Below are 16988 nucleotides of genomic sequence, written 5' to 3'. Positions count from 1 at the left end.
CATTCCCTACCACTAACCCTGTTAGCCATATTAAGCTACCCTTGTTTTCCCAGTCCTTAGGGGCTTGTCATAATTTCACTAAGTGTGTGTGTGGGGGGGCATTATAAACATTGGCTTAATGATTTGTTTTCAATAGTCACAAAAAGAATTAAACTAGAGTCAAGGGTGGTGGCACATGCCTGAAATGCCAGCATTGGTGATGGGGAAATGGAAGCAGGAGAATCAAGAGTTCAAAGCTAGTGCCAACTAGGTAGCAAGTTAAAGGCCCTGTGTCAGACACAAAGATCCGCCTGCAGACACAGCCTCTCACATACAGGTACTCTCCCCTGACTTTCCCATTAAAGACTGAGCTCATTTAGGCTGAAAAACTAGGGCACTGGGACTTTCTAAGGTGAACACTCAGCATGGCCCCAGTTCATTTGTTTCTACACACACGTTCTCCCCACCACAAACATCTGTATGGATTCCAAAAGTTAAGAAATGAACATATAGGACTGGAGAGATGGCTCAGCGCTTACAGGCGTTTGCTTGCAAAGCCAGATGCAAAAATTGGTGCATGTATCTGAAGTGCTATTGCAGTGACAACAGGTCCTGCCACGTCCATTCATACTCTCTCTTTCTCTCTCTGCTTGCCAAAAAAAAGAAAAAAAAAAAAAAAAAGGCCGGGCGTGGTGGCGCATGCCTTTAATCCCAGCACTCGGGAGGCACAGGTAGGAGGATCGCTGTGAGTTTAAGACCATCCTGAGACTACATAGTGAATTCCAGGTCAGCCTGGACTAGAGTGATACCCTACCTCGAAAAACTGGGGAAAAAAAAGTTAAGAAATTAACATGCCCAGTTTTGCCAAGGTTATTTTTACTGTTGGATTATTTGGATTATTTTACTGTTGGATAGTTTACAATAGGTGTTACTTTTGACCCAGACTCCTTTCCTTAAATTCCCTATGGCCATTCCCCTTATCTAATACACAAGTGTCATAGCTGAAAGGCCCATGGGTCTTAAAGTCATACATGTATCATGGCCTTTATTCCAAGCGTGCATGCTCTTTGGTGCGACTTTAGGGACGCCCCTAACTTCTATTTACACGTAAGTCCAAAGCGATCGCGGCCAACAAACAAGCAGTTACCACAGAGGCGGGCAGGAGGCGCTGTCTCGGGAGGCTTAGCTCTATGACCCGGCTGCAGCCCCCACTCCCCATTCCGCCCCGCGCCCGCGTACATTGGTGCGCAGGCGCGGCTTCGCGGATTGGCCACACGCGGGATCCGTCCTTCAGTGGCGGGTCCCGGCCGAGGGGCTGGCGGGCTGAAGCGAGGAAAGATGGCGGCAGCGGCGGCGGCAGGTTCGGCCTCTGGTCTGCCGGGTCCTGTAGCGCAAGGATTGAAGGAGGCGTTGGTGGATACCCTCACGGGGATCCTTTCCCCCGTGCAGGAGGTGCGGGCGGCTGCTGAGGAACAGATTAAGGTGCTGGAGGTGACGGAGGGTGAGTGAGGCGGGACTGTCGCGAGGATGGGCTCGGACGTGGGCCGGACGCACACCCCGCTGAGCGCAGCCCCGGGCGGTGCGAAGATGCGGGCGCGAGGAGTTGAGGGGGAAGCGACAGGTTGATGCGGCCGGTGGCTGTGAGAGTCCCGCCCTGGCGAGGTGGAGGCTTGAACCCAAGTGCGTGAGCCCGGCATCTGCAGAGGACCGTAATGGAGCTCCAGCTGGTGCTGGTGCTGTCGCGGGACCCGGCCTGTCCTCGGGTCTAGGGTCGGGGTCTTCTGCCGCTCTCTCCCCCAGCGTGGCTGTGGTGGGATCCGAGAGAGGGGTGACGGGGCCGGGGGGAGGGGGCGGGAACGGCCTTGGGAAGGCGCCTGTCGCCGCTTAGTGAATGTCAGCGAACAAATTTCTGCCTCTTTCAGTTTTGAGATTTTAGACGATTTTCATACTTCTTTCCTCGAAATATAGGCACATGCACATGCAGCTGCTTTCCTGTCCACACTCCCGTTCATGGTCAGGATAATTGGCTGTTGTTAAATACTGCCGTGTGCGTGTGTATGTGAAGGAACGGATCCTCCTTTGTTGTAGACGCTTTGTCCCGTCCTCCGATATGTGCTTGGGAGGGATGGAGGAGAAAGTAAAGTAGTTGGTTTGAGGTTGTCTGTCATTTTCTTGCTCAGTGGTTTTTCATTAGACTTAGGGCAGCCACTTTATAAAGAACAGAAGGAAGGAATATCTTTGTGTAAAATAATAATAATAATAATAATAATAATAATAATAACTAGTCAGGACAGCTTCATTGGGAATCCCCAGGTCCACAGAATCCCCTATCTCAAGACAGTATGCCCACTGATCCTTAAGTTTAGACCTTTTCAGAGATATGGTAAATTGTTCATGGTCTTACCAGTCACTTGAGTTAACTCTTACAGGACTTTTTTTTTAAACTGCTATTTATTTATTTGAGAGAGAAGTAGATAGAGAATGGGCATACACTAAGGCCTCTAATCACTGTACATAAACTCCAGATGCATCTGCCACCTTGTGCATCTGGCTTTATGTGGGTGCTGGGGAATCGAACTCAGGTCCTTAGGCTTTGCAGGCAAACCACTAAGCCATCTCTCCAGCCCACAGGATGTATTTTTATTGAAAAGAAATGAAGACAGAAATCTCCCTTGTTTAGTTTTGCCTTCTCTCACAGTATGAAAAAGTTATTGAAAACAACTTTCCTTCTGTTGACACCATTAAGATTTGGGGTCTAATAAGTGAAGGACCATTTTGAAAGGCTAGTTGTAGTTCATGTCACTGAGTGGGTGTCTATAACCTTGGTAAAATTCCTTTACATTTTTGTCTCTGTCTCTTGTGTATGAAAAAAAGATTGATGAAACAAAGAAAACTCTCCAAATTTAATTTGTTGCTTGAGTTTCATTGCTGATCTGATGCTAATTGATCCTAACTAAACCTTTCGTAAGTAGTGCTCTTGGCACACTTCCAGCTGTATGTATGACATCTTGCTATAAAAGGTTATGTGTAAGCTGAAAGCTCTGGTCTCCCACTTTCTTGATCTTGAAATCATAAGTACAGAGTTTTGATCTAGTCCACTGATGGGGAAAGGGAAGGACTTGCCCTCAAGTCTTCCTTCCCTTCCCCTTAACTTACTGGTTGTGTGGCATGTTGAAAGGTTTTGATGAATAATATGATATTGGTGGCCTAGTAGTAAGGCATGTGACTCAGGTTTAGATGTGGTTATAAGGTTGGATCAAGCCTGAAGTTGGATGTGCTGTGAACCTTCCAGAGACTTTAAAATAGTCTCGTTTCTATGTGTATTTAAAAAAGAACTACAGAGCCGGGCATGGTGGCGCACGCCTTTAATCCCAGCACTTGGGAGGCAGACGTAGGAAGATCGCCAAGAGTTCAAGGTTACCCTGAGACTACATAGTTAATTCCAGGCCAGCTTGGACCAGAGTGAGACCCTACCTCGAAAAACAAAAAACAAAAAAACAAAACAAACAAAAAACTACAGCCAGGCATGGTGGTGTTATGCCTTTAATCCCAGCACTTGGGAGACAGAGGTAGGAGGATGGCTGTGAGTTCAAGGCCACCCTGAGAGTACATAGTGAATTCCAGGTCAGCCTGAGCTAAAGTGAGACCCTACCTCAGGAAAAAGAAAAAAAAAAAAAAAACTACAAAGGTTCACCCCTTCTGTATCTATTTCAGGTAGAAGATGATGGTTCATTTCTTAGACAGTATCCTTTCCTTTCATGGCCTTTTATGGTTATCTTTGCCATTGGGTCCAGAATACCTTCCATCTTATAGTCTGGCTGACTCTTAGGTACATGATCTTTACCAGCTGTAGCCCTCCTTGCAATTACCTGAATAGGGTTAATAAAAGTATAGCAACAATGAGTTGACAAACTATTTAACCTGATGAAATTGGCAGGACATTTCTCCTGCTACTATAAGAGCTTAATTACAATGAATGAATAGGTGATTTTCTACTCTTGGAATTCTTTGTGGCTTAGGTTGGCATGCTTTGGCCAAATTGTATCATAGATTTTTTTTTTTTTCCTCTGCAGTGCTGGGGATTGAATCTAGGCCCTGTGCATGCTAGGCAAGCATTCTGCCACTACATTGCTACATTGTTAGCCCCACAGATGGGATTTAAAGAACCAATTGTCTTAGGAAAATGGAATTTCTAGAGCAAAAAATTACATCCTGGTCATTCCTTTTGTCTGCCAGCTGATAATTTCTAAGAAATAACTTTCCCACAATTCATTATCACATTTTCCAGAATGGATACCTCTTATAAACCAAGGAAGTGGTGTATGGCAGAGATCTACCTGACTCCTAGTGTGTCAGTCTGAAAAGGATCATGATAGTTAGCTCCGTCAGCCTGATGTTCTAGAAAGGCTTTCTTTTTTTTTTTTTTTTTTTTCTAGGTAGGGTTTCACCTGGTACAGGCTGACCTGGAATTCCTATGTAGTCGCATGGTGGCCTTGAACTCACGGCAATCCTCCTACCTCTGCCTCCCGAGTGCTGGGAATAAAGGCGTGTGCCACCATGCTCCACCAAAGGCCTTTTTGATATATTGATATTTCCTTCTAATTTTGTTTCACTAATAGGTAGGGTCATATCAATTATATCTCAGAATTGGGTGCTTTTCTTTTTCTTCTACTTCTGTCTTTTCTCTAAGAACATCCTGATTGTTGAAATGGGTGTGGTCATGCACAATCTTTAGCTCTCTAGCCAGCATAGCAGAAGTTTTCTAATATAACTAGATTTAGATCCTAGTGATTTTCTTTTAGTTACGAAATGAAGATATTTTTCCCAACAGACTCAGTATTTTGTCTTTTTTTTATTGCCAAAGATTAAATGAACCCAGGGCTTCATGCATGTTAGCTATGCAAGCATTTTGCCACTGAGCTCTACTGCCAGCCCAGCTTTTTCTGCCTTGCTCCCAGCAAAAATGTCACAGATAATACATTTTTTCTTTCCTTCTACCACCATTATGTGGAGCTAGAGGGTGTAAATAATTCTGTCCCTCCGCTTTCCTGCAATACTGATGCTGCCCAGTTTTGTGTGTTGATTTCCCCATCTTAGATGCCTAGAGAGATGATCCTGGTGGCTGGAAATTTGCTTTCTGGTTCTCATGGGCACTTTTCTGGCTTTTTTGCAGTATAGCATAAGCATTGTCCACCTGCGAAGGGCGCCCCTCAAGGATCCAGACGCACTCCTGGGCATGTGGCGGGCACTGAACCGAGCGGAAGGCGGCCATGCTCGGACAAAGGCCAGTGGTAGTTTTCTTTTTCCTTTCAGCTATGGTTTTGTGGTGCTTACCAACCCCCATGAGAAAAGGAGACTTCTCCAGAGCTCTAGTCAAAACTGTCCTACAAGCATTTCTCTGTTCACAGTGCTTCCTGAAGTTGACTGTCAAAATACTTCCAACATAATGTCTCTCTAGAAGACCCTTGCTACCAGTAGTATTTCTTAACTTTATCCTCCATGCCTTTCTCTGCATTTTTCCTGTATGCCAAAGGTTTACATATATAAATTTCTGCCAAATGGGGCAAAAAGAGAGAACAGGGAACAAATAGAGCAAGAAAGGAGAACAAAAGACTGGGAGATGAATCTAGGATTGAGAAAGACTAGAAAATGAAAGAGGCTAAAGCATTACTTGGGAAGGAAACCAGAGAATTCCATTTTGGATTGGAAAGCTAACTCTTACAACCCCCATGAGAGTTGTTCTCCTTTGCTTTAGAGTGAATCTTAGTTTAATCTTAATTAGTCCTTTCCAAACAAAACAAAATTAAAGGCCTGTGTATGTCTTATATTTTCTCTGCTTTAATCATCCCAAAGTAAGTTATTTAGTTATTCTTTTTTATGTTTTCTAAAGAAGCTATGTTAAAGACACTAATTAATAAAATGAGAAATTTCCAGCAGACTTGCATGCATATACACACACTAAAGTATATAAAAGCACTGTTTTTGTTTTTATTTATTTATTTATTTATTGGTTTTCCGAGGTAGGGTCTCGCACTAGCTCAGGCTAACCTGGAATTAATTTACTATGTAATCTCAGGGTGGTCTCAAACTCACAGCAGTCCTCCTGCCTCTGCCTCCCAAGTGCTGGGATTAAAGGCATGTACCACAATGCCCTATTTTTAATTTTGTTCTTATTTATATATTTTGTAAGAACAGATAGGGGTGCTGGAGAGATGGCTTAATGGTTAAGGCGCTTGACTGCTAAGCCTAAGGACCCAGGTTCAGTTCCCCCAAGACCCACTTATGTCAGATGCACAACATGGAGCATGTGTCTGGAATTTGCTTGCAGCTGCTAGAGGCCCTAGTGTACCCATTCTCTCTGTCTGTATGCCTGCTGCTTGCCTCTCTATCTCTTTTTCTCCCCAAATAAATAATCAAATAAACCAGAAAGAGAGAGAGAATGAAGCACTCCAGGGCCTCTTGCCACTGCAAATGAACTCCAGATGCATGTGCTACTTTGTGCATCTGGCTTTACTTGGGTACTAGGAAGCTGATCCCAGGCCATCAGGCTTTACAAGCAAGTGCCTTTAACTGCTGAGCCATCTCTCCAGAGTACTGTTTTTATGTTTTTGTTTTCAAGGTAGGGTCTCGCTCTAGCTCAGACCAACCTGGAATTCACTGTGTAGTCTCAGGGTGGCCTTGAACTCACAGGAATCCTCCTACCTCTGCCTCTTGAGTACTGGGATAAAGGCATGAGCCCACACCCAGATATATTTTTATTTATTTTATTTTAATTTTGGTGTGGTTTTTTTTTTTTTTTTTTTTGGTTTTTCGAGGTAGGGTCTCACTCTGGTCCAGGCTGACCTGGAATTAACTCTGTAGTCTCAGGGTGGCCTTGAACTCACGGCGATCCTCCTACCTCTGCCTCCCGAGTGTAATTTTGGTTTTTTGAGGTAGGGTCTCACTCTGGTCCAAGCTGACCTGGAATTAACTCTGTCATCTCAGGGTGGCCTTGAACTCGTGGCAATCCTCCTACCTCTGCCTCCCAAATGCTGGGATTAAAGGCATGTGCCACCACGCCCGACTATTTTTTTATTTTTTTAAAACAGACATTCTTAGTTATATTTCTTTAAAAAGTATTACATAATCTTTATTAAAGTCTTCAAATAAGCCTTTTTTTGGTACTATAAATAAAAGTTTCTGCCCTGTAACAGAAATCAGCAATAGAAAAAAGCAATTGTGTTGATCTTATTTAAAATAAGTTAGAGATATTAGAATTTCTTTTTATGTTTTTTCTTTCTTTGCCTTAATTTTCTAGCACAGTTCATTATCAATACCACACCACACTGATACTCCTTGGAAAGAATTCCTCATTAGCTTTCATGTAAGTTAAAAGTTTTGAGTGTGGTCCTCTTCTGCAGTGACACTGATACCACTTTATTTCCAATGGATATGTGGTTGAGGCAGAATGAACTGAGTTAAGTAAAATATGGTGTATATTTCCTTTCTCTCACCTAATGCAGATTTGTTCTTTGTTTTTGAATTTGGGGTGTCACCGATTTTTGAAGCTCTGGGAACCTGTAGAAAAGAAAATATTCTTTTCATTTTATTTTAAAATTTGTCTTAATAATCTATGATGATTTTCTTCAGATTTTTATCTCCTAGCAAAGCTTTTAAACTTTCAAGCTTCTTTCCAGTGTAAAGGAAATAAATTTTACAGAGACTCCATCTTATATTTGTAGGTGGAGAGTACTCATTGACTCACACTTCTTCCTTGTGAGCCATAATCTGGTGATCTTTTGTTCTTACCATCCTTCATGGTCAAGGTGGTGAATAGAGTTTGGGGTGTGATCTTTGACAGGTTGCCTGACAGGTTACCAGATACAATTAATATATGACTTTATTAGAAGAGCTCCCAGCTCTTGTAACCTTCTCCTGACACAGGTATGGTGGGGCGGGGCAAGGGTGTGAGGATATTTTCATGTAAGCTTTTCTCTGAAAACTAGACATGAAGTTCTCCAGGTGATGGTAAAGTTCTCTCCAACTGTGACAGGACCTCTGTTCAATTTGCCTGGTCTTCTTGTGCTAATGACACCTCTGATTGTCACCAGCATGAACTGGTGAAAAATGTGTGGTTTCTTTTCCCTTCTTTATGCTTCACTGTGACCCTAGAACTGTGTGTATCAGTACTCTCCTAGGAAAGATGATTATTCAAATTTTGTATGTTTGTAGGTCATTCTGAAGAAAGTTACATAAGACACACTAGAATTGGTTTACTGTGTCCAGGAAGACCAACACTGGGTAGACTCAAGGCCATGAGGCTAACTCCATTATCATACTAACTATGTGAACTTGAAGAATGGGTATTAGTGTGCTTTCTCCTTTTTTTTCACATTTTAGAGGATTTTCTGAAACTGTACAAATTGTGATGCAGCTGTGATTCACATCAACAATTAAATAGCTGAATGCAAAGATACTATATAGTCATCAAATGGGCTATCTAATCCAAAAATCCTTAGAGCATTTAATTAAAAAAAAAAACTTGTTTAATTTAAAAAAAAGCCTTTAATCCCAGCACTTGGGAGGCAGAGGTAGGTGGATTGCCGTGAGTTCAAGGCCACCCTGAGACTGCATAGTGAGTTCCAGGTCAGCCTGGACTAGAGTGAGACCCTACCTCGAAAAACCAATATATACATACATACATACATACATCTTATTTATTTATTTACTAATTTGAGAGGGGGAGAGTATGGGTTCACTAGAGCCTCTAGCCACTGCAAACAAACTCCAGACACATGTGCCACTTTGTGCATCTGGATTTTTGTGGGTACTAAGGAATTGAACCCAGGCTTGTCAGTCTTTGCAGGTAAGTACCTTAACTGCTGAGCCATCTCTCCAGCCTCTTAGAGCATTTTAATATACTTAGGTGCATCCTTAGAAATAGGGAACACATTATGTTCTCCAAGTTACAAAAATCCTTGTTTAATTTTTTATAGACACAAACTCTGAAGTGAGGCATTTGGAAAGGTATTACCTTACATTTGACACACTTAAGATGGATGGAGGCTGAGGTCAAGTGTGTAAGTGCCTTAATCTGTTCTTCAATTCCTTTCACAGTAAAGGCTTTGACTGTCATTATACTCTGCTCTATTCCTGATTGATCTTTCTTTTTTTTTTTAGTTTTATTTATTTTTATTTGTTTATTAGAGACACACAGAGAGAGAATGGTTGCACCAGGGCCTCCAGCCACTGTAAATGAACTCCAGACACATGCATCACCTTGTGTATCTGGCTTACGTGGGTCCTGGGGAATTGAACCTGGGTTATTTGACTTTGCAGGATAATGCCTTAACTGCTAAGCCATCTCTCCAGCCCCCGATTGGTCTTTCCAAAACCCATATTATACTGTTCCTCAACAATTCTATGGGGGCCAGCTCCTGTTCTCTACTTTTAATTATTTCTCCACGAAGTATTACCTTAAATATCCACAGTGAATCTGCATCTCTGGGGTGGCTCCTGTTATGAGTGACCTTTGTTCTTGCCTGTCTCACTACTGTAGTGACAGTTTTTCAGAGTGGGAAGATCTGGCTAACATGTTTTCACTTGAAACACTGCAAAATCTTGACCTAGAGTAGGTTTAGATGAATGAGTGTTACAGATATTGTGGACAGTTTAGACAGGCAGGCTCATCACATTTCAGCCAAGAAGCAGAGGGCAAGCAGGAAGTTGGGCTGGACTATAAAACCTCAAGGCCTGTCCCCAGTGACTCAACTTCTTCCAGCAAGACAAAACTTCCTGATCGTTCTACAATATTCCCAGACCACCCAGCCAGCTAGGGACCAAGTGTTCAATAACATCTGCCTCTGGCTCCCATAGGCTCTTGGTTATTTCATGATGCAAAATGTATTCAGTCTAAAAGTATCCATAATATTTAGTAATCCCCACAGTACTCAAAAACCAATTTTTTATTTTTATTTATTTGTTTTTGAGGTAGGGTTTCACTGTAGCCCAGGCTGGCCTGGAATTCACTATGTAGTCTCAGGGTGGCCTTGAACTCATGGCAATCCACCTACCTCTGCCTCCCAAGTGCTGGGATTAAAGGCATGCGCCACCACACTGAGCTAAAAACCAAAGTTTTTGCTGTGATTCAGGCCATGTCTTTAACTGGGATCCCCATCTGCAGATTTTTAGAGCATATGGTGTCACAGGGATTCCCAGAAATTTTCAGTTTACATAGTTTCTGGCCTCCTGGACGTCCAATGTTGCAACGACCTTAGTTTGACTCCCCATTACCCACCTAAAACCAGATGCACAAAGTAATGCATGTATCTGGAGTTTGTTTGCAGTGGCTAGAAGCCCTAGCCCATCCATTCTCATTCTCTTTCTTTCTCTCCTTCCTTGCAAATAAATAAATAAAAGATTTAAAACAAAAGCACCCCCCCCCAAAAAAGCCCTGTAGCTTAGAGAAGCTGAGGATGCAGTTTATCAATAACATAAAACTGCCACTTAAAATAAGGGTATAATAAGAATGAGTTAAAAGTCTCGCCGGGTATGTTGGTATATGCCTTTAAATCCAGCACTCGGGCTAGGGAGATGGCTTAGCAGTTAAGCGCTTGCCTGTGAAGCCTAAGGACCCCGGTTCAAGGCTCTACTCCCCAGGACCCATGTTAGCCAGATGCACAAGGGGAGTTCATTTGCAGTGGCTGGAAGCCCTGGCGTGCCCATTGTCTCTCTCTCTCTCTCTCTCTCTCTCTCTCCCTCTTTCTCTGTCTGTTGTTCTCAAATAAATAAATAAAAATAACAAAAAAAATTTTTTAAAAACCAGCACTCATGGTCTCAAAGATAGTATAGAGTATTTTCATAAACTTCTCACCCAGTTCTTGTAACATTAACTTCATTCGGAGCCATGACATGCATTTTTCAAAGTTAAGAAGCCAATATTGATGTCTATTGAGTTTCAGTACTGATTCCCTATCCTCACTTTCTCCATCCCAGGTCCAAGATACTATCTTATAGGAGGCCAAGGTAGAATATCCTTGAGTTCAAGGTCAGCGTGGACTGAAGTGAGACTCTACCTCGAAAAACCAAAGGGGTGGGCTGGAGAGATTGCTCAGTGGTTAAGGCACTTGCTTGCAAAGCCTAAGGTGTTGAATTCCATCCCCCAGTGCCTATGTAAAGCCAGATACACATTTATAACCATCTCATTTGTCACTATCCACATTTCAAGTAGTCTTTGTAACTGATGGTAACTGTTTTGGATAGCTGGCATAACCTGTGAGATGTGAAAGTCAGTGCTGCACTCTTCCCCTACCCCTCCACCTCCAGGTAGGGTCTCACTCTATCTAGTCCAGGCCGACCTGGAACTCACTATGTAGGCTCAAGGAGGCCTGAAACTCCAGTGATCCACCTACCTTTGCCCAAGTGCTGGGATTAAAGGCGTGCACCACCACAGCTGGCAATACTGCATTCTTTTTTAAAATGTATTTTATGGCCTGGGTATCCATGACCTCACAGTGCCTGATACTACCTACACAAAACCATCATAAGAGGAGGAAAAGATCATGACGCCAAAATAAAAGAGAGACTGATTGAGATGGGGAGGAAATATGATGGAGAATGGAGTTTCAAAGGGGAAAGTGGGGGGAGGGAGGGTAGTACCATGGGATATTTTTTATAATCATGGAAATTGTTAATAAATATTTGAAAAAAATTAAAAATGTGTTTTGAGAGAGAGAAAGGCAGATAGTGAGAGAATGGGCATGTGAGGGCCTCTAGCCACTGCAGACAAACTCCAGCCTCATGCGCTACATTGTGCACCTGCCACAAGTGGGTCCTAGAGAATCGAACCTGGGTCCTTAGGCTTCTCAGGCAAGGGCCTCAACCACTAAGCCTTATCTCCAGCCCTGCACTCTTGATAGTTGATTTCTTTGCAAGTATAAATTAATTTGGGAGTAAGATTTTACAGCCTCCATGTATACATTACAAGACTGTTGTGATCCCAGCACTTGAGAAGTGGAAGCAGGAGGATACTAAATTCAAGGCTAGGCTGGAGTGCATAGTGAGACCTTGACTCAAACAAAAATTTACATTGCTTATTGGAAACTAGTGTTCATTTGCGACACTTGTTTTTGCTTTTTGGGGATAAGATCTCATATATCTGGACAGCTCCTAAAATCACTGCACTTTCTAAAAAGTTATTTATTTATTTTTTATTAAATTTATTTGTATGTGTATGTGGGCATGCCAGGGTCTCTCACCACCAGATGCTTATGTCACTGCACCTGGCTTTTACATGGGTCCTAGGGTATTGAGCCCAGGCCAGCAGGCCTTAAAAGCAAGTGCCAGGCTGGAGAGATGGCTCAGTGGTTAAGATGCTTGCCTACAAAGCTTAATGACTCAAACTTGATTCCCCAGTACCTACATAAAGCCAAATGCACAAGGTGGCACATGCATCTAGAGTTTGTTTATAACGGCTAGAGGCCCTGGTGTGTCCATTCTCTGCATCTGATGGGTATGGTGGTGCGCACCTTTAAATTCAGCAATCCATCACATGGAAAGCAGAGGTAGGAGTATTGCTGTGAGTTTGAGGCCAGCCTGAGAATACATAGTGAATTGCAGGTCAGCCTGGGCTAGAGTGAGACCCTACCTCCAAAAAAAAAAGCAAGTACCTTTAGCAGCTGAGCCATCTTCCCCATCTATTGAACTTTTTTTTTAGAAGCAGTGGTTCAGGTTTCTTTATGAAATCATTTTTGTTGGCATTGGGGATAGTGCTCAGTAAATTGCTATGGCTTTCTTGAATATTCAGACTCAAATCTTCCCTTTCAGAATTTGGTGTTCACCTGGCAGAGCTGACTGTAGATCCCCAGGGAGCACTGGCAATCCGTCAGGTAAGTCCAGGCTGACCCCGGTTATAATTAATTTCTCTTTATTTGCTAATGAAACTTTCTTTTAGAAAAGAAAAATAATAAGGCCAGTTTATAAATAACCTATGAGTTTTGTGCTAGATTTAGATATGATTCAAATGTATCAAGCCATTTGTGGTTTTTATATGTAAAAATAAATCTTACTGCACTTCTTGGCTTATTCTCTTTACAGCTGGCATCGGTCATCTTGAAGCAGTATGTGGAGACTCACTGGTGTGCCCAGTCTGAGAAGTTTAGGCCACCTGAAACTACAGAAAGGGTAAAAATAGTTACTTGATTAGTCTGCCTACAGAGATTTGGGGGTCAATCTTTAAGACATTAGGTTATCAATATTATTTGACTACAGGCGGCAATCCAGATTAGGCAAAAGGGAGTTGGTTGGTGGCATTAGGGATGCTGTGGTTACAGTTAAGAGAGTTTGAGGAGCCTGAAGATGTAGCCAAGTGGTAGAATACTTGCCTTGCACATGCAAGGCCATGAGTTTGATTGTTGGCACCATGGGGAAGTGAGGAAAGATTGATTTCAAGTATCAATCTGGCCTGTGTTCAAATTCCAGTTCTGCCCTTTACAGGCCATGAGATAATTTAAAGCATATTTAGAGATAAAGATTCAATGTCCCAAGTTTCTAAGTGTATAAAATTCAAAGGACTTGACAATTAAATGAAATAAAAACATAATGCATTGCTAAATAACCATTCTGGGTCCCTAAGAAATAGTGAGATTCATTGTAAACAAAGTTACCCATTGAAGTCTTTTGTAATTGTAGAAATGTTGTATTTGTGGTATCCAATATAAATGTTACTATGGCTATTGAACAGTTAAAATGTGATTATTGCAACTGAGGAACTGAGTTTTTATTTAATTTTAATTGAAATGGTCATGTGTAGCTGGTGGCTATTTTCATGGACAGCATAATCTTAGAGATCACAGATGAACTTCAAATAATTATTTGTCAAGCTTATATGCAGGAGTTTTCTATAGATACGAGTTTTTGTATATATTGTTTTTATAACAGTTCTAAACTGGACTAGGCTCTGCCAGTTACTTCGAATCTGATCTAGTAGTAAGTGGACTTTTCCTCCTTTACAGGCAAAAATTGTTATCCGGGAGCTATTGCCCAATGGGTTGAGAGAATCAATAAGCAAAGTACGCTCCAGTGTGGCCTATGCTGTGTCAGCCATTGCCCACTGGGACTGGCCGGAAGCCTGGCCCCAACTCTTCAACCTGCTCATGGAGATGTTAGTGAGTGGAGACTTAAATGCTGTCCATGGAGCCATGCGTGTGCTGACAGGTACCAGAAGCCTTTCCCTGGTTTTGATACTTGGATCCTAAGTAAGGAGTAGTTACAGGAAGCTCTGTAATAAGGTGCCTAGACAGTAGGAATTGTAACAGATGCTGCTTCCTACTCCTATCTTTTTTTTAAACAAATGCTGCTACTCCATCATTTTATCTCCACATCTACCCTCCAGGTGGTTGGTTCTTTCCAAAGAAGTAAGTTGGCATAGTTTTTCTGTTATCAGGTATTAGACTTAAAGGATACTGAAGGGTGAGGTATATAGTTCAGTGGTAGAGCACTTGTCTGGCATGCACTAGGCCCTGAGTTCAGGCCTCAGCACTACAAAAAACAAGTGTTGACTGTAAGTGGCATGTATTCTTTTCTCAGTGGGTTTTAGTCAGTATGTTTATTGTTACTCTTATGTATTCTTTTCTATTTAGTCAACTGTATGTCCTCTTGAAAATGTCTCAGTTAACCAGCTAAGACTTACTTTACACTCATAATGTACAAACAAATCACACAAAATAGATAGTTATAAAAACTCAAGGCTTAGTATACGCCTTTGCTTAGCTCAACCAAGACAAAGTTAAGTATGATCAAATAGGGCTAAGGATGTGGACCAGTGTCAGAAGCACTTACCTACATGAGGCCCTAGGTTCAACCCCAGATCCAAAAATTGTAATAGTCAAATGGAATTTTAAAAAAAATATTTTTTAATATTGATAAGTATTTATTTGTTTGAGAGAGAGGCAGATAGAGAAAATGGGTGTGCCAGGGCCTCCAGATGCTGCAAATGAATTCCAGACACATGTGCCACCTTCTATATCTGGCTTACATGGGTCTTGGGGAATTGAACCTGGGTCCTTTGGCTTTGTAGGCGAGTGTCTTAACCACTAAGCCATCTCTTCAGCTCCTAAAAATATTTTCATTTATTTATTTGAGAGACAGAACCAAAGAAAGAGTGAGTGAGTATGGGTGTGCCTGGGCCCCCTGTCACTGTAAACAAACTCCAGAGCATGTGCCACTTAGTGCATCTGGCTTCACATGGGTACTGGGGAATCAAACTTTACGGGCAAGTGCCTTATACTGAGCCATCTCTCTAGCCTTGAGAATTCTTCAGAGAGAAACCATAGCTCATAAAGAAGCCAAGCTTTTATTATTTATTTTTTATTTTTATTTTTATGTTTTTATTTGAGAGAGAGAGGGAAAAATGCAGAAAGAGAAAATGGGCACGCTGGGGCCTCTAGCCATTGCAAATGAACTCCAGATGCTTGTGCCCCCTTGTGCATCTGGCTTACCTGGGTCTTGGGGAATCGAACCGTGGTCCTGAGGCTTCACAGGCAAATGCCTTAACCGCTAAGCCATTTCCCCAGCCCTATTTTTTGGTTTCTTTTGGAGGTAGGGTCTCACTCTAGCCCAGGCCAACCTGGAATTCACTATGTAGTCTCAGGGTGGCCTCAAACTCAGGGTGATCCTCCTACGTCTGCCTCCTGAGTGCTGGGATTAAAGGTGTGCACCACCACACCAAGCTCCCAGTTTATTTGATTTGTGGGGATTGATAATGCCCAAGACTGTGAGTTGTATTAACTTTAACTGCATTTTTAGTAATATATCCTTCTGAAAATATCCTAATTTTGATGGGCTCCATTTTCATAATGATAATGTAGGAAAGCATAAGATAGAATTAATAGTTAGTGGAACTTGAGGGTTTATATGCTACTACTATTTAGTAAAGAAATCCAGGATCTTTTATGTTCAAGTTAGAGTATGGGTGCACCAGGGCCTCCTGCCACTGCAAACAAAGCCCACACATGTGTTACTTTTTGCATCAGCCTTCCATAGGTATTAGGAAATTGAACTTGGCCCAGCTGACTTTATAAGTGCCTTTAACTGCCGAACCATCTCCCCAGCCCTTATATGTCTTTCATATAGTTTGCTTGGTTGATTATTTGCTGCTGCTGCTGCTGCTGCTGTTGTTTAAACATTATTTATTTATTTATTTTTGTTTTGTTTTTTGAGGTAGGGTCTTGCTCTAGCCAATGCTGATCTGGAATTCACCATGTAGTCTCAGGGTGGCCTTGAACTCATGGCGATCCTCCTACCTCTCTGCCTCCAGAGTGCTGGGATTAAAGGCATGGGCCATCATGCCTGGCATATGTATTTGTTTGAGAGAGAGAGAGAAAGAGGCAGATATAAAGAGAATGATTATGCTAGGTCCTTTAGCCACTCCAAACGAACTTCAGATACATGTGCCACCTTGTGCATCTGGTTTATGTGGGTCCTGGAGAACTGAGCCTGGATCCTTTGGCTTTGTAGGTGAGCACCTTAACTGCTAAGCCATCTCTCCAGCCCTTGTTTTGTTTTTTGAAGTATGAGGAAAGTTGACCCATATTTCCCTTCTTTCTTCAAATGTCACTCTACAAATAAATTGCATTTTGCTACCTTCATATAGGTATTCCCTTTCTGATCCCATCAGTTGTAGTCATTTTTCCCAGTTGCCTTCACATTTTGTTGTTGTTGTTGTTGTTTTTCAAAGTAGAGTCTCACTCTAGCTCAGGCTGACCTGGAATTCACTCTGTACTCCCAGGGTGGCCTTGAACTCATGGTGATCCTCCTACCTTTGCCTCCCAAGTGTTGGGAGGCATGTGCCACCATGCCCAGCTTGCCTTTACATTTTTTCCCTATTTTTTCTTTCAAGGTAGGGTCCCACTCTAGCCTGGGCTGACCTGGAACTCACTCTGTAGTCCCAGGCTGGCCTCAAACTCATGGCAGTCCTCCTACCTCAGCCTCCTGAGTACTCTAATTAAAGGCATGTGTCACCATGTCCAGTT

At 42.4% G+C, this 16988-nt stretch overlaps 1 protein-coding gene across 5 annotated transcripts in view; it reads left to right on the top strand.

The window, feature by feature from the left end:
- The first annotated feature begins 1270 nt into the window (after positions 1-1270).
- The window catches only part of Ipo9 (importin 9), a 41407-nt gene continuing 25689 nt past the window's right edge, over positions 1271-16988 (top strand). For 2 of the 5 annotated variants that reach the window (XM_045160257.1, XM_045160249.1), the window contains exons 1-5: positions 1342-1480; positions 5153-5270; positions 12784-12845; positions 13054-13140; positions 13971-14172. In XM_045160257.1, coding sequence (XP_045016192.1) covers positions 5216-5270; positions 12784-12845; positions 13054-13140; positions 13971-14172 — 406 coding nt within the window. In that variant the 5' untranslated portion in view covers positions 1342-1480; positions 5153-5215. Of the gene's footprint in view, positions 1481-5152; positions 5271-12783; positions 12846-13053; positions 13141-13970; positions 14173-16988 lie in introns of those variants that run through there. The other 3 variants (XM_045160235.1, XM_004670694.3, XM_045160266.1) reach the window with 3 other exon arrangements.

Source organism: Jaculus jaculus, chromosome 1, assembly GCF_020740685.1.
Source record: "Jaculus jaculus isolate mJacJac1 chromosome 1, mJacJac1.mat.Y.cur, whole genome shotgun sequence".
Classification (NCBI taxonomy): domain Eukaryota; kingdom Metazoa; phylum Chordata; class Mammalia; order Rodentia; family Dipodidae; genus Jaculus; species Jaculus jaculus.
Note: the sequence above shows the minus strand (reverse complement) of the source record. Positions and strands in the feature narration are given on the sequence as shown.